The sequence below is a fragment of the Strongylocentrotus purpuratus genome, unplaced genomic scaffold (assembly GCF_000002235.5).
Source record: "Strongylocentrotus purpuratus isolate Spur 01 unplaced genomic scaffold, Spur_5.0 spur5_scaffold_15, whole genome shotgun sequence".
NCBI lineage: Eukaryota > Metazoa > Echinodermata > Echinoidea > Camarodonta > Strongylocentrotidae > Strongylocentrotus > Strongylocentrotus purpuratus.
The window spans coordinates 13,429,332-13,453,665 of record NW_022145600.1 but is presented as its reverse complement, the minus strand read 5'-3'; the positions used below and the strand labels follow the sequence as shown (position 1 = coordinate 13,453,665).

General features: G+C 40.0%; 1 protein-coding gene across 1 annotated transcript; it reads right to left on the bottom strand.

Annotated features, from left to right (window-relative positions):
* Nucleotides 1-9,102: 9,102 nt before the first annotated feature.
* On the bottom strand, nt 9,103-23,876 carry LOC115918105 (vacuolar protein sorting-associated protein 21-like). The gene is made up of 9 exons (XM_030985956.1): nt 23,814-23,876; nt 23,270-23,486; nt 22,345-22,470; nt 18,236-18,297; nt 14,919-14,998; nt 13,953-14,034; nt 12,672-12,743; nt 12,137-12,353; nt 9,103-9,439 (listed from the first exon to the last, which is right to left on the bottom strand). The coding sequence occupies exons 1-9, from the start codon at nt 23,874-23,876 to the stop codon at nt 9,300-9,302; spliced, it is 1,059 nt and encodes a 352-aa protein (XP_030841816.1). The 3' UTR covers nt 9,103-9,299.
* Between the last annotated feature and the right edge of the window lie 458 nt (nt 23,877-24,334).

The window sequence follows — 24,334 nt, the reverse complement described above, 5'->3', positions numbered from 1 at the left end:
GATCAAGGTGGAAAAAGAAAAAACGGGAAGAGGACCCTGGATGAGGCAGAGAAAGTGAGAGGGAGAGGGAGAGAGAGAGAGGGGAGAGTGCAAGGGGAGAGGGAGAGAGAGAGAGAGAGTGTGAGAGAGAGGGGGTAGAGAGAGAGAGAGGGGGGGGGAGAAGGGGGAGGGGTAGAGAGAGATACAGAGAGGAAGGGGAGAGGGATAGAGAACGTGGTCGGGAGGGTAAAGCAACTTACCCGATAGTGGGGACGTACTCTTCACACTTTCCTTCGACGAATCGTTTGGTTATACTGGTTTTCCCCACAAAGACACCCTATGGATACACGAAATGAAAGTAAACATATATAATTATGATGATTATGGCAAGGAAGAATAGGGCTCCAAGAATCTTGAAAAGGAAAATATGGAGCGAAACAGCAGTAAATAGGCTTCTTAAAGAGAGAGAGGGGGAGAGAGAGAGAGAGAGGGGGAGGGAGAGAGGAGAGAGAGAGAGAGAGAGAGAGAGAGAGAGAGAGAGAGAGAGAGGGTGCAGAGATCACTCATAATTATGTCTAAAGTAAATGGTATTCTTTCAAAAGTATATTTGCCTTTACAGTGCAAGCTGTATAATGAATACATTAGCTCTTTCTTCCTCGAAATGTTCAAACAATTTCATCGTGAAGTCTCACGAATACATTAATCATTATTCCGAAGGGTCATAATAATAGGGAGATTTAGTATAATCCTAACCGTTTCCGACAAGTTTAGCACAGGACTGCGGAGACTCCGCCGGAATGGGGAAGTCCCCTTTTGTTACCCAAACCTCGCACAGACATGCGCACGTAACATCAATGCAAGAAATGTTTTATATGTCGGTTGTGTTTTACAAACCCACATTACAAGAGTAAATGAGAGTAAAATCATTTTGTGCTTTTCAATAATTAAGCAAACAATGTCATGCGTACATGAGGCATTAATTACTATTAATCGCAGGAAATTCACGTTGTGATTTTGATAAGTGAATCTGTTTGCCTGACTGAGAAAAATACTCCATTTTATTACACTCTTCCAATTACAATCAATATCAAGGAAATGCAAAAGAAAATGATTAAGCGCGCTTTTAATCCCTACTGATCACAGGGCTCATTGACAAATATAGCAACTAAAACACTCTCGAAAAGATTGTTGGTATGATATACTTACGCCAAGAAAGCACACCTTAACGTCCTTCTGTGCCATATTCTCGGCAATAATTCCGTGGGCGATAGAACCAGAAACTGACAGTAATTTCTTTCAGACGCTAAAGTCAAAGACTAGATTGTGGGATTTCTAAAGCTGCACGAAAAACGGAAACCACAAATAAATATTGATCTTGCGAACTATAATGATCGCACTCAGTGGTAGGGTCAAAATATGAAGAATTTTTTTCAAGCAGTATAAATTACAAGGCAAAAGTTACCGAAAGCTTCCAAATGTATCTTCAGATTTATAAGCCTGTTTATGTATTCAAAACCAACCTTTACTCTGCGACCAATAAAGTACCAAGGTGTGACGTCATATTAGGCAAGTTGTCAAGGTAGCTGGTTCCAAACAATTTTGTGCTAAACAATGGCGTGGTGATCACACCAACGCCAAACATTTTGTCCTGCTCCAGCCAGGGGCGTCGCTAGACCTTTTTTCAGTGGGGAGGGGGGGGGGGGTGTAGAGGCCAACGATAACCGACGAAATTAAATGTGCAATGTCTATAAATTTAACTCTATAAACCCGGGGACGAAGGCTAAATTGTGTTTCCTACGGACTATATAGTACTTGCGTATGCGCAAATGGTCATTTTCCTCGACGACATAAATATACGAATTATTTCGTAAACTTAATTAGCATCATAGATATATATTTTAATGCAGGCGCGGAGCTACGATCTTATATTAGGAAGGGGCGGTAATGAGCAAGCGAAACACTTAAAGAGCGCGTGAACCGCGCTCATTACGGGGATGTGAGTGATAGGCCTCCCGCGCGAAGCGCGGAAGCTTAGACGTTTCCTTAAATTTTTAGGAAAAGAAGACGATTTATTGTACCGTTCTCGACTGTTAATCCTTGTCTGAATGAAGTTTCCCCCTCCCGCCTGAAGCGCAAAAGCTTTGACGTGTCATTAAATTATTACTAAAGAAGACGATTTGCTGTACCGTGCTCGACTTTAAATCCTTGTCTGAATTCAGTTTTCCCCTCCCGCCTGAAGCGCAAAAGCTTTGACGTGTCATTAAATTATGAGACAGGCAGACGATTCGTTGTAGTGTTCTAGAATCTTAATAATCCTTATCTGAATTCAGTCCTCCCTCTCCAACGCTTAGGGCGGAAGTTTTGGCGTCTTATTGAATTATTAGAGAAAGTAGACGATTCGTTAAACCGTGCTCGACTCTTTATCCTTGTCTGAATTCAGTTTCTCCCCCTTCCGCGCGGAGAGCGGAAGCTTTGGCGTTTCATTAAATTATGAGAAAAAGCAGACGATTCGGTGTACTGTTCTCGACTCTTAATCCTTATTTGAATTCAGTTCTCTCCCCTCCCGCGCGAAGCTCGGAAGCTTTGACGTTTCATTAAATTATGAGAAAAAGCAGACGATTTGTTGTACTGTTCTCGACTCTTAATCCTTATCTGAATTCAGTCCCCCCCCCCCCCTCCCCCTCTCGCGCAAAGCGCGGACGTTTTGGCGTTTCATTAAATATTAGAGAAAGTAGACGATTTGTTGAACCGTGCTCGACTTTAAATCCTTGTCTGAATTTTCCCCCTTCCGCGCGAAGCGCGGAAGCTTAGACGTTTCATTAAATTATGAGAAAAGCAGACGATTCGTTGTAGTGTTCTAGAATCTTAATAATCCTTATCTGAATTCAGTTCTCCCCCTCCCGCGCGAAGCGCGGAAGTTTTGGCGTTTCATTAAATTGTTAGAGAAAGAAGACGATTCGTTGAACCGTGCTCGACTCTTAATCCTTGTCTGAATGAAGTTTCCCTCTTACGCGCGAAGCGCGGAGTTTTGACATTTCTTTAAATTATTAGAGAAAGAAGGCGATTCGTTGTACCGATTTCGACTCTTAATAAACCCTAATTGTCTGAATTCAGTTTCCCCCTTTAGCGCGAAACGCGGAATCTTTGACGTTTCCTTAAATAATTAGAGAAAGCAGACGATTCGTTGTAACGTTTTCGACTCTTAAACCCAGTCTGATGTCAGTTTTCCCCCTACCGCGCGAATCGCGGAAGCTTAGACGTTTCTTTAAATTATTAGAGGAAGAAGACGATTCGTTGTACCCTTCTCGACTCAACTAAATGAAGTTTTCCCCTCACGAGCGAAGCGCGGAATTTTGGGCGTTTCATCAAAATATAGAAAAAGGAACAATTCGTCGTACCATTGTTGACTCTTATTCCTTGTTTGAATTTAGTTTCCCCGAAAATTGTAAACATCCGATTTCTTTAGCTGATATTATAGGAAAGTGAAACTTCGAGAAAATACAAGTATTGTAGTTGTTGTCGCTTTCGAAGTCGTCACAGCGGATAAAAACTCACAGTTCGTAGGGAAAAAAACTTTTCGGCCGACCGACAATACATCTCACCGAATTCAAACTTCTGCATTGATATAGTAATAATAATAGTAATATAAAAAATAATAATAATAAATTTATATAGCGCGAGGATCGAGCAAGAATACCGACACAGCAACATATTTACCTGTGTCTTTCTTACACCCTTTTAGGAGACGACTCAACCCAACAACCCTCTCTCTCAGGCTCTTACCTCCCCTCTCTCTCCTCGCTCTTTCATCCCCCGTTTCTTTTGTTTCCCTCTTCTCTTTTTTCTCCCTTTTCCCCCATTTTTTCTTCTCTTTCTTTTCATTTCTTTCCTCTCCTCCCTCTTTTTCTTTTTTCTCTTTTCTTTCCTTTCTTTTCCTTTCTTTCTTTTCTTTTCCTTTCTTTTTTTCCCTTTCCTCTCTTTTTTTCCCTCCCCTTTTTTCTCTTTTTTCCCGACGGCAGCGCAATTTTACCGACAATATCCTGACAGGTGGGGGTGTCACACCGCCACACCCCCCTCCATTTTGGAGACGCCCCTGGCTCCAGCCCGTTGCTTGAATGATATCGCGGTGAAATGTATTTATTTATTTATACATGGTGACCCATTATCACCGATAATGGTGGTCTCCCATGAGGCACTTTTAAACATAATGAGGTACATTATAGTTTAACAAATATATATATGATAATAATATTAATAACAACATCTTAAACATAAAGTCACATTAGCAATAAACAATAAGATAAAACATGTATAAACATATATACAAAGAATTTGGTATCCTCATAATAAAATAATGGTTTGTTTGTTTTGTTTTGCTTTGCTTTTCGTTCAAGAAAACTTTGTTGCATAATTATAATATTTTAATTTAACATTATAGCATAGACAGTAATTAGTTTTTGAATCCGATGAAAGTAACTTTTAGCATATTTCGGTAAGTATTAGCCTAGACCTTGAAAAAAGGCAACATATACTTTGAGAGTTCAATTGTTATATACATATTTACAACAACAAAATATAATACAGGATACTGGATAATATGAATAATTATTGCATGTAATCTAGTATAGCAATTGAATGTACATTCTTAAAAAACATTAGAATACAAATGTATTTATATTTGATAATACAATATATGAATTCACTCTTTAAGTTTGAAAAGCATTATATCGTCCTACATTCAATTTGCTAAGAAAACATACACTAAACAAAATTCCTTTTATCATTTTACCTCATTGGGAATTGATAATGCAAGATTGTTTGAACATGTATTTAAAGGTGTTCATGCGAAGGCTCTGTTGTTATAGGAACCAATAGCCGAGACGAGGAGCAAATACGACGTTAGCACCTCGGTACTCTATTCAGCAAGACGTTGAGGATATGGGCGATAATGCTACTAACAAAGTTTAAAGCAGTTATCATGGATGGGTAAAGGCGAATTACCCCTCCCCCCCCCCCCCCCACCAGAAACTTTCTAGCCATCTGTGAATGAAAGCGTACCCATCTTTTTTAAGATATATTTCTGGCAATGCTTAAAAAAATGCAGGGATACACGTTTATGATAAGATGAGATTATTTATATTGTCGGGTGGTCTGTGCGACTAAGGCAAAGCGTGGCTCTAACCTGCAGAGAGCGAGAAACATACTCCATGCTTGGCTGTGGGGAAACTGCCTGGGTCCCATGGGATTATGCATGCTTGCAACCTCATGGTTTCTTTTTGCACATTCATTTGCATCTCAACTGTAACAAATAAATAAATAATAATAATTAAAAAATGGATATTTATATAGCGCCGGTATCCGCCAGGCTCTGATGCTCATGGAGCTTTACACATATTACCCTGGTTGTAGCTGAGCTGCCAAAGTAATTAGAGCTCAAGCAGATCAGGTACCCATTTGCACCTGGATGGAGAGTGGAAAATGTAGATCAATGTCTTGCCAAAGGATTAGTGCCGCGGCGAGACTCGAACCGCGGACCTTTAGAGCTTATGAAAGAAAGTACATATCTAGGGTTTAGTGACACAAAGACGTAACTCCATATTTTGCCAAAATGAGTATTTGATATCACAATTTTCAGAAAAATGTGGGCTTTCCAAGAAACACAAAGACTAAAATCCACCCAACACCCCATTAAAGTCAATGGCTAGTGAAACATAGACTTAACTCCTTAAGGCCCAAGTGCTCAGTGACACATTACCACTTTTTCTCAAAATGGCCAAAATGGATTTACGTCCTTGTGTCACTGACCCCTCGATATATATATATATATATATATATATAAGCAAGTTTAGTAAAACTGCAGTTTCTGACAGTGCTCAACTGTAGGAGCAAATGTAGATATAGGAGTCTGTATAACTCGTACCAATAAAGTGTAACCTTCCAACTCCTATATATATATATATATATATATATATATATATATATACGTATATTTATGTGCATGTAAAGGAGCTGATATTAACATTGAATAAGGGCTTAACCAATATCAAACCGGAAAGAAAAAGTCTACTGTACCACAGGATGAACAATTAGGTGGATGAAATGGGAAGGCTCAATGTGGAAGGGCCTTTCATCTTCTTGCCACTTCACATTCCCTCTCGCTTCTCTTTCGCTTCTCCTCCTCCGTCTCCTCTCTTTTTTTCTCTCTCTCTCTCTCTCTCTGAGTCTTTTTAATTTGTTTACTTCCCCCCCCCCCCCGATCGTGCCCGGTATCTACATCACAGTCCATCTTTGGATTCATTCTTGTCAATTAAGAACCCATACCATAATGCCTTCTAAAAAATGAAATACGAAATAAAAAATGTCATCATTGGTAATATCATAAATATGTTTTTATTGGATTTACATGTCTCCATTGTCAAAAATATTCGTCGACAGAGATATATCATTGATACAGACAGGGTACAAAGATTTCGGTTAAGCATGCCATCTTACATTGAAATCATTAATGGATGTATATAGGCCTATATCTACCATCCGATAGTGAAACTATCACAAACATCAAACTATACCCACAACAAAAAGTGAGTCATTTGACACATTTAAGCATAATTTTCGTGAGTCAGGTGTAAATTGACTCATTAGTAACAACCAATGAGTCTCTATTGTCTCATTTATATTTCACCAGTGTGTCAATCATGAGCTGACGCATTTGCAAAATGCTTCGACTGACTCACATGGTCGTAAAAAATGAGTCAAGATCGACATAAGAGCATTTTAGAAGAAAAAAGTGAGTCAACTTGAAAGTGAGGCTGTATGCATGCGCGCGCATGCTTTCGTGACGTCATCCAAAATGCGCATTCTCGAGCCATATTTGAATTCCCGATCGACGACGCGACGTCGCCATCTTATATCTTGGATTCAGAAGAGTTTTGACTGCAGCTAGTGAAAAATTGGTACGCATAATTATTCATATGGTTTTAAACGATGATTTTTATGACTGGATTCGTGGGCTGAATCTTCTGATTATTATACAAATGATGCATGCGTTCATTTTACGATATCCGCACTCGAGTTGATGAGGCTGTGTGTAACTTAACTATCACTATGAAAATGACTGACAATGAGAGCGGACAAAATATACAGTTCCTCAGGTAGACAAAGGAACATCCCTTACTGCTGTAAAAATGTGTAGAACAGGTGTCACATGCATATTCACCTTTTTACATAATAGCTGTGAAGGGATGTTCCTTTGTCTACCTGAGGAACTGTATATTTTGTCCGCTCTCATTGTCAGTCATGTTCATAGTGTATAGATTCTACTGTATCGCACGAAGCCGTGTCGAATGAAAACATGCATGATCTTGCATCATTGTTTTATACATCGACACTCCTAGATCCTTGTTATTTGATGTAAAACGAATTAATTCAAGATTGTTTCGTGACAGTATGGGTGACAAATAAATCTCAAGTTAAGGCTTAATTTAGTGCGTACAAAGTAGATTTTTCAGATTCGGGTAGCGGGACCACCGATTACATCGCTAAAATGTGATATTTTAGGATATATTTTCCATTGCAAATGTGGACAGTGACTCTGGCATGGTATGGTATGTGTGTGATAGGCCTAGGGAGTAGGGGGGTCTATGTCATGATGCACCCACAACAAAAAGTGAGTCACCCTTACTCAAATTGATGAGTCACTGGTTTGTTCGTACAGCGAAACACTTGAAGGATCATGTGAGTCACTATGACTCGATACAAATGAGTCTCTTAGATAAATAAGACTCATTTGTATCGAGTCATAGTGACTCACATGATCCTTCAAGTGTTTCGCTGTACGGACAAACCAGTGACTCATCAATTTGAGTAAGGGTGACTCACTTTTTGTTGTGGGTGTAGCATCTAGTATCTGCAAGGTTCTGGAATCATCAAAATAATAAGAAATTTGGCCCATTCTACATAAAGTTACAAGCACTATACACAGAAAGATGTATATGGGACTACCCTATATCTCTCACAGACCATGAGAGAAACAAATTTACCAAATATATGAATTAGTAGGCGGTATCCCGACATTTTTTTTATCATCATGTATTAATCAAAACATATTCTTTCACATGATTGGTAATGAGAGCTTCCATTTCATTTTTTGAAATTGGGGCGTTTCCAATACTGGTCTTTACCTTTAAAGGCTTGTAGCCCATTATCTGAAATGTTTCCAACAACATGAACAGAGAGAGAGAGAGAGAGCGTTCCAAAATATAGAGTACGGAACATCGCCCTCTTTCACCTGCTTATTTATGTGTTCTCATAAAGGTGGGGGATTCTCCCTAGCCGTAGGAAAGGAGTGTAGCCCCGTATCCTCTGCGATATTGACATTTCTAGGACCTTGAAAGGCCATGTAGTTCGTTGGGCAATACCTTATTTGATGGATACCCAATATCATAACTCATTATTCACAGACTTAAAGTCAGTCATTAACTAAATGACGTCATGTTCTAGCTTAAGTCAAATGAAATTTTTTAATAGAATTTTTAACGAAATTTTGACCCCTTTCAGGACCCAATAAATTGAATACACTGCAACTTTTATTTCAGTACCACAGTCCTGATTATGTATATTATGATAAATATCTCCTTAAATATAGAATACTGACTGCTTCCTCGATCCATCTCATAAATGATAATGAAAAACAAGAAGAAAAAAAGACAATGTTGCCCCCCCCCCCGCTCTCTCCCTCTCTCTCCCCCTCTCTCTTCCACCTTCCTCCTCCTATTCACCCTCTCCCAATTTATATTTACTTCAGGGCATTTTTCCCATTCTAAGTAAGTTTACATCACAATGTTCATTGGCAAGGAATTTTGAAAGATATTATGTTCCGGGAGCGATGGATGCGGGAATTTGTTGACGTATAATGTTAGGGTGAGGCTGGTTAGAAATTAAGAATTCGGTTAGTGAAGAATATTTAGCGCGGAACAATAATCATTGTCGCCAGAGCATAATTTCGCAGAATGCAGTTTAAGAAGTCTTAAGAAAATATGGATAATAGCAATGTTTTGTTCGTTTTAATTTCATGTAAATCTTAAGCCATGACATCAGATTATTTCTTGACGCATGCAAAGAGCTTTGATAACTCTGATAATAGCTTTCGCAAAGAGATTAATCAGCTCAAGGGAAATTTCAATATCCTGTTGTATTGCCTGTATACACTGTAGAAATCATGTATGGTCGAAATAAAAGGTTCGCATATTTCAAAGGCGATGTAAAAGGCTACTGAATTTGTTTTCACGTTGATTTTAGAAAGCCTTTGCGATCTAGTTTGATTAGGTGATCTGACATCGACATCGACCGCGATGACCGCCGTTGTTTCCATCGGAATTGGTAGAGTTAGAGACATCGACCGTACTCTGACGATTCTTGCATCCAGTTTCTTTTATTGAACTCTTCTTGAGCTCTTCTTGACCTGTTAGGAGTACAGGAGATGAAATGAGATAGTTAAGAACATAACTGATTTTAAAAGAAGAAAATGTCAAGGGGAAAATACCATTGAGCTCTTATTTGCAAATGTTTCGTTATTATAGACGTATATTTTTTCTTTAAAACTAACTTACTGACAATTTCTTAAGAACTAATATTTTTAGGAACCTTAATCAAATCTAAGGGTGAGAAGAAGGCAATGTTTTGCCTTTTGCTTAAATAAGCGGATACAGGAAAGGACATAACCCCTACCACTCCAAAGAAAAATGGTAGTCACTCTCAGGGACGCTTCCTTGGGGTTATGGACTAGATCTAATCTTTCCTCCGATTCCCCTATTTTTGGGAAATCCACCTCTGCCTTGTCGTTTCCCAAATTTGCTTCATGTGAAAGAGCAATACGAGACGAAATCATAGTGATTAAAATTATGTAAAATATTGTAATTTATTGATCAACTGGGCCCCATGTTATCAAGAGTACTGTTGTGAAAATAACATGCAATCGTTTGCTAGCTTGCCGTCGATTCGGATAAGTTTCAACGTGTAATCGCTCGGGGTATAATGCTACATGTACGTTTACACTATGTTCCCGGCGGCCACGGCAGCCCCGTTTGCCCGAAACGTAGTGCGCCGTGGGATTTTGGCCATTTTTTTAATTTGTAGACAAGTTTTGTTAGGTCTTGTCAAGTTTTTTCACGGTCTATCACAGTATCTGTGACAGTATCCACGGATGCCAGTACGTTCCCTCCCGGCCCGTCAAGTTCTGATGGGGTCCCTCTCGTTTAACACGTTCTGATCAAGTTCTGCCGAGTGGTTCACGTTCTGACAGGCTTTCTACGAATGAAACGTGGACGCCGGACAGTTTTGGAGCACGTTTGTGCCCACGGTGTAAAAAGGCCTACCAAGCAATAGCAATCATTGTACGCGACAACATCATGAAAGCCCTAGATGAAGAAGATTTTGTGTTTGCATGTTTGCTGGGTGCAAACATCTAGTCTTTGCGTCAGCAAGAAGAATGCCGGCAGCAATTGCAAAGAGGGAGGGCCAGAGTTCAGCAGGCAGTAAGAAGGCGAAGAAGGCGGATGAGAAGGCCAAGATCCACGTGAGTGCTCAAATGGCTATCGGAAGACAGAAGGCAGCAGCTGGGCCACTACTCAACATTTCTTACCAGAGAGCTCCGCACCGAAGATGTCAACGCCTTCCAGAACTATCTGAGGATGCCTCCAGAGCTCTTCGATAAGATCCTGGAAAGAGTAACACCAGCCATCGAGAGACAAGACACGAAATTCCGCTCAGCACTACCACCTGGACTAAAGGTGTCAGTGACTCTGAGACATCTGGGCAGTGGGTACAATTCCTCGTCACTCTCCTATGCGTTCCGCTACATCTGCCATATGGTGCCAGAAGTGTGCATTGCCATCGAGGAAGCCTACACGGACGAAGTGTTAGCCGTTCTTATGATGCCCGATGAGTGGAGAGCCCTTGCCCATGAGTTTGAAAACAAGTGGAATGTGCCTCATGCGGTGGGAGCTCTTGACGGGAAGCATTATTGTCATCTGCAAGCCACCCAACACAGGCTCCTTGTACAACAACTACAAGGTTCTTTTTTCAGTATCCCTCTCCTCGCCTTGGTGGATGCCTAGTATCGTTGCATATGGATCATGAAGTTTGTGGAGTGGGTAACATGTCCGATACCCAAATCTCTAAATCTCCAGACCGCGCTCGCCATGTCAGAACATAATAGAACGCAACGCTATGTAGCGTAAACCGTCACACGCCGGAACGCGCCGTGATTGAACGCGACGAAACGGCTACCATACATCCTAGCTTGCCGTGAGAACCGTGGCAAAACGTGGCAAAACGGGACAAACTGCGCAGCAACCGTGAAGCAACCGTGACTAAACGCGCACCTAGCGATGCAGAGCGTGACAAAACTTGTTAGGACCGTGAAAAGTTTTGTTACGGCCTATTACTTACTGTCACGTTTCATTGCGTTCATCCAGTTTTACAACGGCCTACCAGGTTTCTAATCCACACCGTGACTGCCGTGGCAATTCTTTTGACAGTTTAAAAATCTGGCCCGGCATCAACGGCGATCACGGCCTGTCATGCACGTTTGCTCATTTCGTCCCCCGCGTTGTCTCACGTCCATCCCGTTATGTCCACGGTGGCCTGAAACGTGATTGCCGTGGCCGCCGGGAAGCGTCATTTTTTTTCTGCGGCACAGATTGGGGCTTTTTTGTTTTAAAGAGGTCTTGATTTAACCCTAACACTAACCCTAACCCTAACACCCCCCCAGCCCCCCAAAACGATAAAAAAAAAATAGGATGATAACGTAAAGTTAACCTTTATAAAACAAAAAACAAAAGTGCCCCCCCCCCCGCTTATTCGCCGGCCGGCTAAGTCGGCACTAAATTTTGTATTAAGATTTGGCTACCCCCCCCCCCCCTTTGACGCCGCCTGGATCCTCTGCAGGCGCGGATCCACGGGGGGGGGGCTGACGGGTCAATATAATTTTTTTTTTTTTTTTTAATTCTCACGAATTAGGTGAAAAAACAAAAAAAGTGATCTCACCCCCCCCCCCCCGCTTATTCACCGGCTGACTGAGTGTAAACGTAGCATTAGTCTAGAAATACAAAGAATAGGCGATACAGAAATGGCATATAAATGTTCTCGAAATACTTACAGATATGATAGAAGATATCTTCGATACCCTGACCAGTCTTGGCGCTGGAATGAAAGTGAAACACCCCTTTGGTTTGGGCGTATCTCTCTGCTACTTCCCGGTCGACAACACGGCGTGATTCGAGGTCTACTTTGTTCCCAATCACGTAAATCAAGATTTCCTCAGGACCCATGCTCCTCAGCTCTGAGATCCAGGAATCAACATCTTCGAAGGAATCCTATTTTTAAGAGGAAAAAAAAACATCTGTTTACATTTGCTGCTATTTTTATTTGGGCAGTTGCCCCTCCCCGAATGCGATATTGCGTTGGTATTTATGCAGTGTTTGCATTAAAAAGTCTTACTCCCGCAACCGCACAAGAATGCCGATTTTTCATCAAAAGAAATTGAAGAAAAAAATCCACGAAGAAGAAGGTGAAGAGGAAAAAAAAGAGTAAAAGGATCTAAACATTTTTGTATTTATCAGCAACATATTCCCTCCCCGGTGGGATACCACTTAGCTTCAGTCACCCTAAGAGAAAAATCTATATTCCTTTACCTGCTTTGTGATGTCATAAACGATGAGTGCGGCGGCTGCAGACCTGTACGTCAGAGGGGCCATTGAACGAAACTGTACGAGACAAATAAACAGGTGATGATAATCATGATGCTTATAGTGCATGATATAGCTGCAGAATGCAATTTTTCTTGTTTTGTATTGTCCAGTTTTCCCCGTCTTTTCTTTTCCTTGCATTTTCTACTTTATGTTACTATGATATTTTATGTCAGGGAACCTAAATTACAAGCCATGCTTTCCTAGGTTTCCTCCGCAATACAGCAAGCAATTAGTCTCAATTGTATACTTTTACTGCATTGCAAGTACCACATTATGTATATTTTTCGTTTGTTAATATTTCAATTGGAATGACTTTGTAAGCTTTGTAACTTTCATTTACTGTTATTGTGGAAATAATTGAATTGAAATGAAAATAATGGTTAGCCTAAGTGAAATTAAGTGAAGATAGGTTAAGTTAGGTTGAATCATTTTAAGTTATGGTAAGTTAAATTCAATTCAATTACGCTAATAGCCTATACTTTAAGTTAGATGAGACAAAACATGAAGTAAAATTTGTATGAAATTTTTATGTGTAATGAACATGACACCAAATGACCAAATACTCGACTTACAATTGTCTTCTTCTTTCCTGTGTTTTATCAAGTTAACATAAAATAACACGTTGTTGGTAATGGCAAATTGCCAATAGTCTTCATTTTAGCTCACTATTATATTTCCTGCTATTCGTGAATCAATAAGAATTATGTCATGTAGATATGACATTTAGATACACGTTATACTCGTTTGTCATCAAAATGGCTGCCTATTGATACGAAAGCGCGATACTCAGTTGGTATAGAGCAGTGGTCCCGTAATCCGGTGAACCGGGTTCGAAACAAAGTCGTTGCGACAGTGCCCTTTGGTAAGGCATTAATCCTCATTACCAGGTCCCTCGGAGTGGAACTGTAGCTTACCAACAGGCGTTTATGCTTTCTTAGCAGTCAGGTTAAATAGCCACCAACACATATATTAATTCTAATTCTTAAATAATTACAAATTTAAATAGATATGATGCCAGATATTTAGAGAATAATGGTCGCCCCATTATGAAAGAGGGACGATTTCTTTGTTGTTTGCTGTTATGGAACAGAATGTCATTTATTTAGTGAACAACGAAAAACATGATATGAAAATCAGATGATTTTACACCTATGATTTCCGATAAAGCGGACAAACAAAATCCTTCTTCTCCTCAATAAATCTTCAAGAGAAAATCATAGTTACCCTTTCTTGCCCCGCCGTATCCCATAATGCAAAACTATATTCGATGTTCTGAAAGTAGAGTGATCTTGACAAGAAGGCGCCGCTATAATGGGAGAGGGAGAGAGAGAGAGAGAGAGAGAGAGAGAGGGAGAGAGAGAGAGATGACGAGATGGGAGGAAGAGGAAGTTGAAAAGAGGAGAGAGAGAGAAAGAGGGATGAGAGTGAGACGCAGAGAGAGAGAGAGATCAGAGTAAGAGAGAGAGAGAGAAGAAATATATATATCGAGAAAATATGAAATAGAGAGTAAAAGAGACAGAAGGAGAGAGAGGGGAAGGGAGAGTAAGTCAGAAAAGTTTTATGACCAAAACAACATGCGAACTACCAAAAAATAGCTAATTAGCGAATGTCTGTTTCAGTAAGGACTAGACTAATTCATATGCTTAGGAAGAAAATACAGCGTATTGTATTCATAATTAAAGATTTTTGCAAAAAAATTATAGTCTTGTCCTTGAAAAGAAAGATGTAACAGGTACATTGTTCTGATAGTTGTGAAACTAAAAATGACTGTATACATTATAACAAGCTTGTGAAACCCCTATGATATTTGTTAGCCTCAGACTCAAGAGAAACGTCTCACATTTTTTTATATCCCGAATGGTACGAGTCGGACTTTGCTATTCATATTTTTGTTCTAGACTTACTTCCTTCTAACTAGTTTCATAAAGACATTACTATAATTTCAATAAATTAGCCAAGAAAAAACCTTATTGAGAATAAAGGTTATGCTTTAAAACGTATTGGCCATTCAGCCAATGTTTAAAGCGGCATTTGGTACAGACATGTACAACAACGAAATTCTCGTTGAACAGACTATGTTTGACCAGGCTCATGCCGTAGGTAATTATTGTAATACGATTCATTGTATAATAATAAATTAGTGACATTGTGTATTGTATTGAGAAAGTGGTCAAGAGGGTAGAAGCTTACCCGATAGTGCTGACGTATTTCTCATCAAAGTTTCCCTGGACGAATCGTGTGGTTATACTGGTTTTCCCTACCCAGGTAGTCTATAATAAATGACATGAAAGTAAACACACATCATCATCATGATTGTGGTAAGGAAGTGTAGGGCTCCAAGAATCTTGAGAAAGGGAATTGTGGAGCGAAACGGCATTATAGGCGTCTTTAAGAGAGAGAGGGAGAGAGGGAGGGGTGCAGAGATCGATCATAATGTCTACATTACATGGTATTCATTAACAATTAGATTTGCTTTTACAGAGCAAGCTGTAATGAAAAGATTAACCCTTTTTTTTTTGAAATGTTCAAACAATTTCATCACGAAGTCACACGAATACGTAGTGGAATCTTAGCTGCTCCCGACAGGTGTAGCCAACTATATCAGATCAGGGAGGTGATAGAGAAGGAGTGGAATCAAGCCGCTCTCCTTTGACCCAATGCTCCAAGCCGCCGAAAAGTTATAATCTGCAACTGTTGACCAGATGGTGAGATAAAAGAGCGCATGAAATATCAGGATTTAGAAATCCTTCATCAGAAAATGGTATCTCAGCAAATGTTCGCTGTTCCTTTCAATGATTTCTCATCAATATTGAATGTGTAATGAGTTGATCTAGCGAACACAAAGTTTTGTTATTTCATACATTTGTTCAACTGCTAAAAAAATAAAATCACCCAAAATGCACGCATTAGCAAGCTTAAAGTTGTGAAGATTGTAAATCGTGGATTAAAATAACGGGACATTAAAACATGCGAAAATAATTCCTAAAATATTGAATTTTTGTCATGATCTAATTTATTTTTACCAATTCTGGCACACAAATTATAAATAGGTCGGAGTACAAAATTTGACAAATTGTTCGATGCACTTTTCCCCATATAAAGTTTATAATTTGCACTGAAATTTTTCCGTTAATTTTTTTAATGTGACATTGTGCCTGGCCTCCGAAATCCCCGCAGTTAAATAGCGCCTCGGAGCAAGGAACTTCAAAGTCAAGTAGAACGTTACGCATCCCATTGTTACGCTTTAGAAATCACGCATGCTTGATCAGGGGGGGGGGGGATGTTTCACAAAGGGCGTGTTCACAGAGGTGCTCCAGTGGCACGCCGTTTTGGCTCGCCGTGGCTCGCTGTTGGGCGGACCGAAACGACGTTGTACCTTCCACACCGCAGAGTCTAGCGCGCGCAAGACCACGCTATCTCTGCCGGTGTGAACAGCCTCAAAGACTAAGATCGACTTTAGGTTGGCCTTAACTATGACAGGCCATTCATGCCACTGGTTGCTCTCACCATTGGTCTCTCAATTATGATCTTGAGATAATATTTTGTCCAACAAATGAAAATTGTGTAGATTTGTGACCATGGTTTGTACGTCCCTCGAGAGACCAATGCCAGGTATGGTTAATAATAATAATAATAATATGTCTTGTTTACCCAGGGTAGCCTCATCAGTTTTTATACTGTTCTCCCTGAGGGCCCTGCAATCATATTACCCCGGTTAGAGAAACTAGTGGCATGAACATCCTGCCATAGTTAAGTAACATTTCAGGACAGGACTGCGGGTTACCCCGCAGGAATGGGGAAGTCCCCTTTTGTTACCCAAACCTCGCACAGTCATGCGCACGTAAAGATGTTATGTGATTTATATTTTCAACGCAGGTAATACGTTGGACCATGAAATGTCTTATATACCGTTGTGTTTTTACAAACCAACGTCATGGTGTAAACGAGTATAATAACATTTTGTGCTTTTCAATGATTAAGCAAACATGTACCATGCGTACGTCAGTCAGGCATAAATATTATTCGTAGGAAATTCACGTTGTGAGGTTGATAACATAATATATAAGCCTGACTGAGATAATACCTAAACACCTCATTTTATTACACTCCTCCAATTACAATCAATATCAAGGAAATGCAAAAAACAAAAAAAGATTAGGCGCGCTTCAAATTCAAATTGTTCAAAGGGCTCATTGACAAATATAGCAACAAAAACACTCTCGAAAAGATTGTCTGTGTGATATACTTACGCCAAGAAGGCACACTTTAATCGACTTCTGTGGCATATTTTTAGCGACAATAATATTCCGTAGACGATCGGACCAGAGACTGACAGCATTTGCTTTCAGACGCTGGAGTCAAAGTCCAATTAAATTGGGGGATTTCTAAAGCTGCTCAGAAAACGGAACAAACCTCAAATAAATATTGATCCTGCGAACTGTTTATGATCGCACTCAGTGATGGGTCGAAATATGAACATTATTTTCCAAGCAGTATAAATTACAAGGCGAAAATTACTGAAAGGTTCTAAATGTATCTTCAGATTTGTAAACCTGTTTATGTACTCAAAACCAACCTTTACTCTACGATCAATAGAGTACCGAAGTATGACGTCATATTAGCTAAGTTGTCAAGGTAGCTGGTTCCAAACAATTTAGTGCTAAACAATGACGTGGTGATCACCAGGCACGTAGCCAGAGTTTGATGTTTGGGGGGCATATACATGTAATTGATCGACGTCCTGGGGAGGGGTCTAAAAAGTTCAACCGATCCTGGAAATTCTTTTGGGGGCATGTGCCCCCCCCCCCCCCCCGTGGCTCCGTGCCTGGTGATCACACCAGCGCCAAATATTGAATTTTTCCTGCTCCAGCCTGTTGCTTGAATGATATCGCGGTGAAATTCATGCGAAGTCCCTGAGCCAATAGCCGAGACGAGGAGCGAATACGACGTTAGCACTTCGGTACTCTATCCAGCAAGTTGTTGAGGATATGGCTGGTACAGCTGTAAGTTCAAGGTAGATATCATGGATGGGAATTACCCCCCCCCCCCCCCCGAAATGTTCTAGCCATCTGTGAATGAACGCGTACCCATCTTTTTAGGTTATTTCTGGCAGTGCTAAAAAAAATGCACGAATACACGTTGATTGTTGTTGTTGAGATTGATGGCGTTTCCCTCGTCATTGGATAGTTTTCGCCATAATAAAAATTGATGATGAGATGAGATTATTTACATTGTCGGGTAGCCTGTGCGGCTAGGGCAAGGCGCCACTCTAACCTGCAGAGAGCGAGAAGCATACATCTTTACTCCATGCTTGACTATGGGGGAACTGCCTGGGATTATGCATGCTGGCTTGCAACCTCGGGTTTCTTTTTGCATATCTATAGCTACATGTTCATTTGCATCTCAACTGTAAACAATAAATACATATTAATAATAAATAATATGGATATTTATATAGCGCCGGTATCCGCCAGGCTCTGATGCTCATGGAGCTTTACACATATTACCCTGGTTGTAGCTGAGCTGCCAAAGTAATTAGAGCTCAAGCAGATCAGGTACCCATTTACACCTGGATGGAGAGTGGAAAATGTAGATCAATGTCTTGCCAAAAATGTAGATCAATGTCTTGCCAAAGGATTAGTGCCGCGGCGAGACTCGAACCGCGGACCTTTAGAGCTTATGAAAGAAAGTACATATCTAGGGTTCAGTGACACAAAGACGTAACTCCATATTTTGCTAAAATGAGTATTTGATATCACAATTTTCAGAAAAATGTGGGCTTTCCAAGAAACACAAGACTAAAATCCACCCAACACCCCATTAAAGTCAATGGCTAGTGAAACATAGACTTAACTCCTTAAGGCCCAAGTGCTCAGTGACACATTACCACTTTTTCTCAAAATGGCCAAAATGGATTTACGTACTTGTGTCACTGACCCCTCGATATATATATATAATATATAAGCAAGTTTAGTAAACTGCAATTTCTGACAGTGCTCAACTGTAGGAGCAAATGTAGATATAGGAGTCTGTATAACTCGTACCAATAAAGTGTAACCTTCCAACTCCTATATCTATATATATATATATATATATATATATACGTATATTTATGTGCATGTAAAGGAGCTGATATTAACATTGAATAAGGGCTTAACCAATATCAAACCGGAAAGAAAAAGTCTACTGAACCACAGGATGAACAATTAGGTGGATGAAATGGGAAGGCTCAATGTGGAAGGGTCTTTCATCTTCTTGCCACTTCACATTCCCTCTCGCTTCTCTTTCGCTTCTCCTCCTCCGTCTTCTCTCTCTCTCTCTCTCTCTCTGAGTCTTTTTCATTTGTTTACTTCCCCCCCCCCCCGATCGTGCCCGGTATCTACATCACAGTCCATCTTTGGATTCATTCTTGTCAATTAAGAACCCATACCATAATGCCTTCTAAAAAATGAAATACGAAAGAAAAAAATGTCATCATTGGTAATATATATCATAAATATGTTTTTATTGGATTTACATGTCTCCATTGTCAAAAATATTCGTTGACAGAGATATATCATTGATACAGACAGGGTACAAAGATTTCGGTTAAGCATGCCATCTTAAATTGAAATCATTAATGGATGTATATATGCCTATATCTACCATCCGATAGTGTAACTATCACAAACATCAAACTATACTTGATGAGAAATCTTGATTATTAATTAATTTATAAAAGCACATGCAACTTATTTAGATGAATAGATTATGCTGTACCACAGGTCTTATGAGGCTATGAACAACGTACAAATCAGAATTATGCTTGATAAAAATCACGTGATGGATGAGGGAGGGGCAACCGAACTTGCCTCTGGCTCCACATGCATTCTATATTTGGTTACTTAAAAAGGGAAAGAAAAGGGTTGTAAGGTGGTGGATTTTCCCTGGAACACCCAAGTAATGTTTACCTTTTAAAACTGGCAAAATATGAACAATAGGTTCACCAAATATTTTACGAAATGTGCTGAAACAGTGGACTCTCTCCGAAAACTATGGTGGGGGCCAATATGGTCCACTACATCTCAGAATCACTGAATGATTACAAAACAGGCGATACAAAGAACAAACATACCAACAAGCAATAAAAGCAACAACAAAAAAAGAAGGAGGCGAGTATCCATATCTTTTACTTTTAAAGGTAAAGACCAGTTATGGTCATGCGATTGCATTGTGAAAGAAACGTTGTGGAATCGATCAGAAAAGGTTGATCATCTAGCATCTAGTATCTGCAAGGTTCTGGAATCATCAAAATAATAAGAAATTTGGCCCATTCTTCATAAAGTTACAAGCACTATACACAGAAAGATGTATATGGGACTACCCTATATCTCTCACAGACCATGAGAGAAACAAATTTACCAAATATATGAATTAGTAGGCGGTTTCCCGACATTTTTTTATCATCATGTATTAATCAAAACATATTCTTTCACATGATTGGTAATGAGAGCTTCCATTTCATTTCTTGAAATTGGGGCGTTTCCAATACTGGTCTTTACCTTTAAAGGCTTGTAGCCCATTATCTGAAATGTTTCCAACAACATGAACAGAGAGAGAGAGAGAGAGAGCGTTCCAAAATATAGAGTACGGAACATCGCCCTCTTTCACCTGCTTATTTATGTGTTCTCATAAAGGTGGGGGATTCTCCCTAGCCGTAGGAAAGGAGTGTAGCCCCGTATCCTCTGCGATATTGACATTTCTAGGACCTTGAAAGGCCGTGTAGTTCGTTGGGCAATACCTTATTTGCTGGATACCCAATGTCATAACTCATTATTCACAGACTTAAAGTCAGTCATTAACTAAATGACGTCATGTTCTAGCTTAAGTCAAATGAAATTAATAGAATTTTAACGAAATTTCGACCCCTTTCAAGACCCAATAAATTGAATACACTGCAACAATCCTGATTATGTATATTATGATAAATATCTCCTTAAATATAGAAGACTGACTGCTTCCTCGATCCATCTAATAAATGATAATGAAAAACAATAAATTAAAAAAGACAATGTTGCCCCCCCCCCCTCTCTCTCTCTCTCTCTCTCTCTCTCCCCTCTCTTTTCCACCTTCCTCCTCCTATTCACCCTCCCCCAATTTATATTTACTATAGGGCATTTTTCCCATTCTAAGTAAGTTTACATCGCACTGTTCATTGGCAAGAAATCTTGAAAGACATTATGTTCCGGGAACAATGGATGCGGGTATTTTTCAAGCGCGTAGCCAGGATTTCATTTTAGGGGGGCGGTAGTGAGCACGCAAAGCGTGCGAATCACTTAAAGAGCGCGCAAAGCGCGCTCCCTAGGGGGGTGGGTGCAGGGAGGGGGAAGTTTCCCCCCTCCCGCGCGAAGCGCAGAAGCTTTGAAAGAAGACGATTCGTTGTACCTTTTTCGACTGATAATCCTTGTCTGAATTCAGTCCCTCCCCTCTCTCGCGCGAAGCTTTGACGTTTCATTAAATTATTAGAGAAAGAAGCCGAGTCGTTGTACCTCTCTCGACTCTTAATCCTTATCTGTATTCAGTCCCTCCCCTCTCTCACGCGAAGCTTTGACGTTTCATTAAATTATTAGAGAAAGAAGCCGAGTCGTTGTACCTCTCTCGACTCTTAATCCTTATCTGTATTCAGTCCCTCCCCTCTCTCACGCGAAGCTTTGACGTTTCATTAAATTATTAGAGAAAGAAGACGATTCGTTGTACCTTTCTCGACTCTTAATCCTTGTCTGAATTCTGTTCCCCCCCCCCCCCCCCCTCTCGCGCGAAGCTTTGACGTTTCATTAAATTATTAGAGAAAGAAGACGATTCGTTGTACCTTTCTCGACTCTTAATCCTTGTCTGAATTCTGTTCCCCCCCCCCCCTCTCGCGCGAAGCTTTGACGTTTCATTAAATTATTAGAGAAAGAAGACGATTCGTTGTACCTTTCCCGAATCATATTTCTTAATTTGAACTCAGTTTCCCCCTTTACGCGCGAAGCGCGGAAGCTTTGACGATTCATTGTACCGTTCTCGACTCCTTTTCCCTTTTTCTTCCTACGTCCTCTTTCTTTTTTTTCTTCTCTTTCTCTCTCTCTCTTTTTTTTGGCCGGCGTTTTGGGGGGGGGGCGACCGCCCCCACCGCCCCCCTGGCTACGCGCCTGGTATTTTTTGGCGTATAATGTTAGGGTGAGGCTGGTTAGAAATTAAGAATTCGGTTAGTGAAGAATATTTAGCGCGGAACAATAATCATTGTCGCCAGAGCATAATTTCGCAGAATGCAGTTTAAGAAGTCTTAAGAAAATATGGATAAAAGCAATGTTTTTTTCGTTTTAATTCCATGTAAATCTTGAGCCATGACATCAGATTTCTTCTTGACGCATGCAGAAAGCTTTGATAAAGTCTGACAATAGCTGTTTGCAAAGAGATTAATCAGTTTAAGGGAAATTTCAATATCCTGTTGTATTACCTGTATAGAAATCATGTTCGGTCGAAATAAAAGGTTCGCATATTTCAAAGGCGATGTAAAAGGCTACTGAAATTGTTTTCACGTTGATTATAGAAAGCCTTTGCGATCTAGTTTGATTATGTGATAAATGTTACTGACATCGACATGGACCGCGATGACCGCCGTTGTTTCCATCGGAATTGGTGGAGTTTGAGACATCGATCGTACTCTGACGATTCTTGCATCCAGTTTCTTTTATTGAACTCTTCTTGAGATCTTCTTGACCTGTTTAGGAGTACAGGAAATGAAAGGGGATGGTTAAGAACATAACTGATTTTAAAAGAAGAAAATGTCAAGGGGCAAATACCAGTGAGCTTTTATTTGCAAATGTTTCATCATCATAGACGTATAATTTTTTCTTTAAAACTAACTTACTGAAAAGTTTTTAAGAATTTATATTTTTAGGAACCTTTATCAAATCTAAAGGTGAGAAGAAGGCAATTGTTTGCCTTTTGCTTAAATAAGCGGATACAGGAAAGGACAGAACCCCTCCCACCCCAAAGAAAAATGGTAGTCACTCTCAGGGACGCTTCCTTGGGGTTATGGACTAGATCTAATCTTTCCTCCGATTCCCCTATTTTCTGGAAATCCGCCTCTGCCTTGTCGTTTCCCAAATTCCCAAAATGTGAAAGAACAATACGAGACGAGATAATAATAATAATAATAATAATAATAATAATAATAATAATAATAATAATAATAATAATAATGGGTTCTTGTACAGCGCTCATGTCAGTCAGATTTGACCCTCCTGGCGCTCCCGATTATTACCCTGGCTTTAGCACGGCTGCCATACGGCGCTCTATGATTTAATATGATTAAAATTATGTAAAATGATTTCATTTATTGATCAACTGGGCCACATGTTATCAAGAGTACTGTTGTGAAAATAGCATATGCAATCGTTTGCTAGCTTGCCGTCGATTAGGATAAATGTCAACGTGTAATCGCCCGGGGCATAGGTCTGGAAATACAAAGAATAGGCGATACAGAAATGGCAAATGGCATTTCTCGAAATACTTACAGATATGATAGAAGATTTCTTCGACACCCTGGCCAGTCTTGGCGCTGGAATGAAAGTGAAACACTCCTTTGGTTTGGGCGTAACTCTCTGCCACTTCCCGGTCGACAACACGGCGTGATTCGAGGTCTACTTTGTTCCCAATCACATAAATCAAGATTTCCTCAGGACCATTACTCCTTAGCTCTGAGATCCAGTAATCAACCTCATCGAACGAATTCTAAATGTGTTTTTTCCATAAAAAGAAAGCAAAAAGAAACGACCTTGACATTTGCTGCTACTTTTCATTAGGGCGGTTGTCCCTCCCCCAATGATGTTACGTTGGTATCTTGTTTGCACTGAATAGCCTTACCCCTTACATCGCATAAGAATGTCGATTTTCCATCAAAAGAAATATAACAAGAAAACGAAGAAGAAGAAGGAGAAGAAGAAGAAGAAAAAGAGTGAAAGGATCGAATTATTTTTAATGCAGCGTCGGGGCAACATTTTCCCTCCCCGGTGGGATACCTCTTAGCGTCACCCTAAGAGGAAATCTATATTCTTTTACCTGGTCTGTGATGTCATAAACGATGAGTGCGGCGGCTGCAGACCTGTACACCAGAGGGGCCATGGCACGAAACTTTACGAGACAAATAAACAGGTGATGATAATCATGATAATTTCTATATATATGTAATGCTTTCTGGGAGAAATTTCAATTATTTAAATATATTTGTGGCTTACACCCAGTAAATAAGATCGATTGATCGATCTGTATTAAAAATAAGTCAGAACAAATCTTGGAACCAGCGGGACTTGAACCTGCATCTACTGCTTAGCTAGTGGTAGAGTCGCTGCCCGGTAAGCAGTAGATGCAGGTTCAAGTCCCACTGGTTTCAAGATTTTTTCTGACTTGTTTTTCCATCCTTGTATTCTACGCTTATTCTTCTTTACTTGAATTACGGACTTATTGCCTGGGGCAGTGCAGCAACTTCCCAAATTAATAGACTCTTTATATTACAAAAAAGAGCGATTCGTATTATTAATAATGCAGATTTCCGGGCACACACGAATAATCTTTTTCTGAAT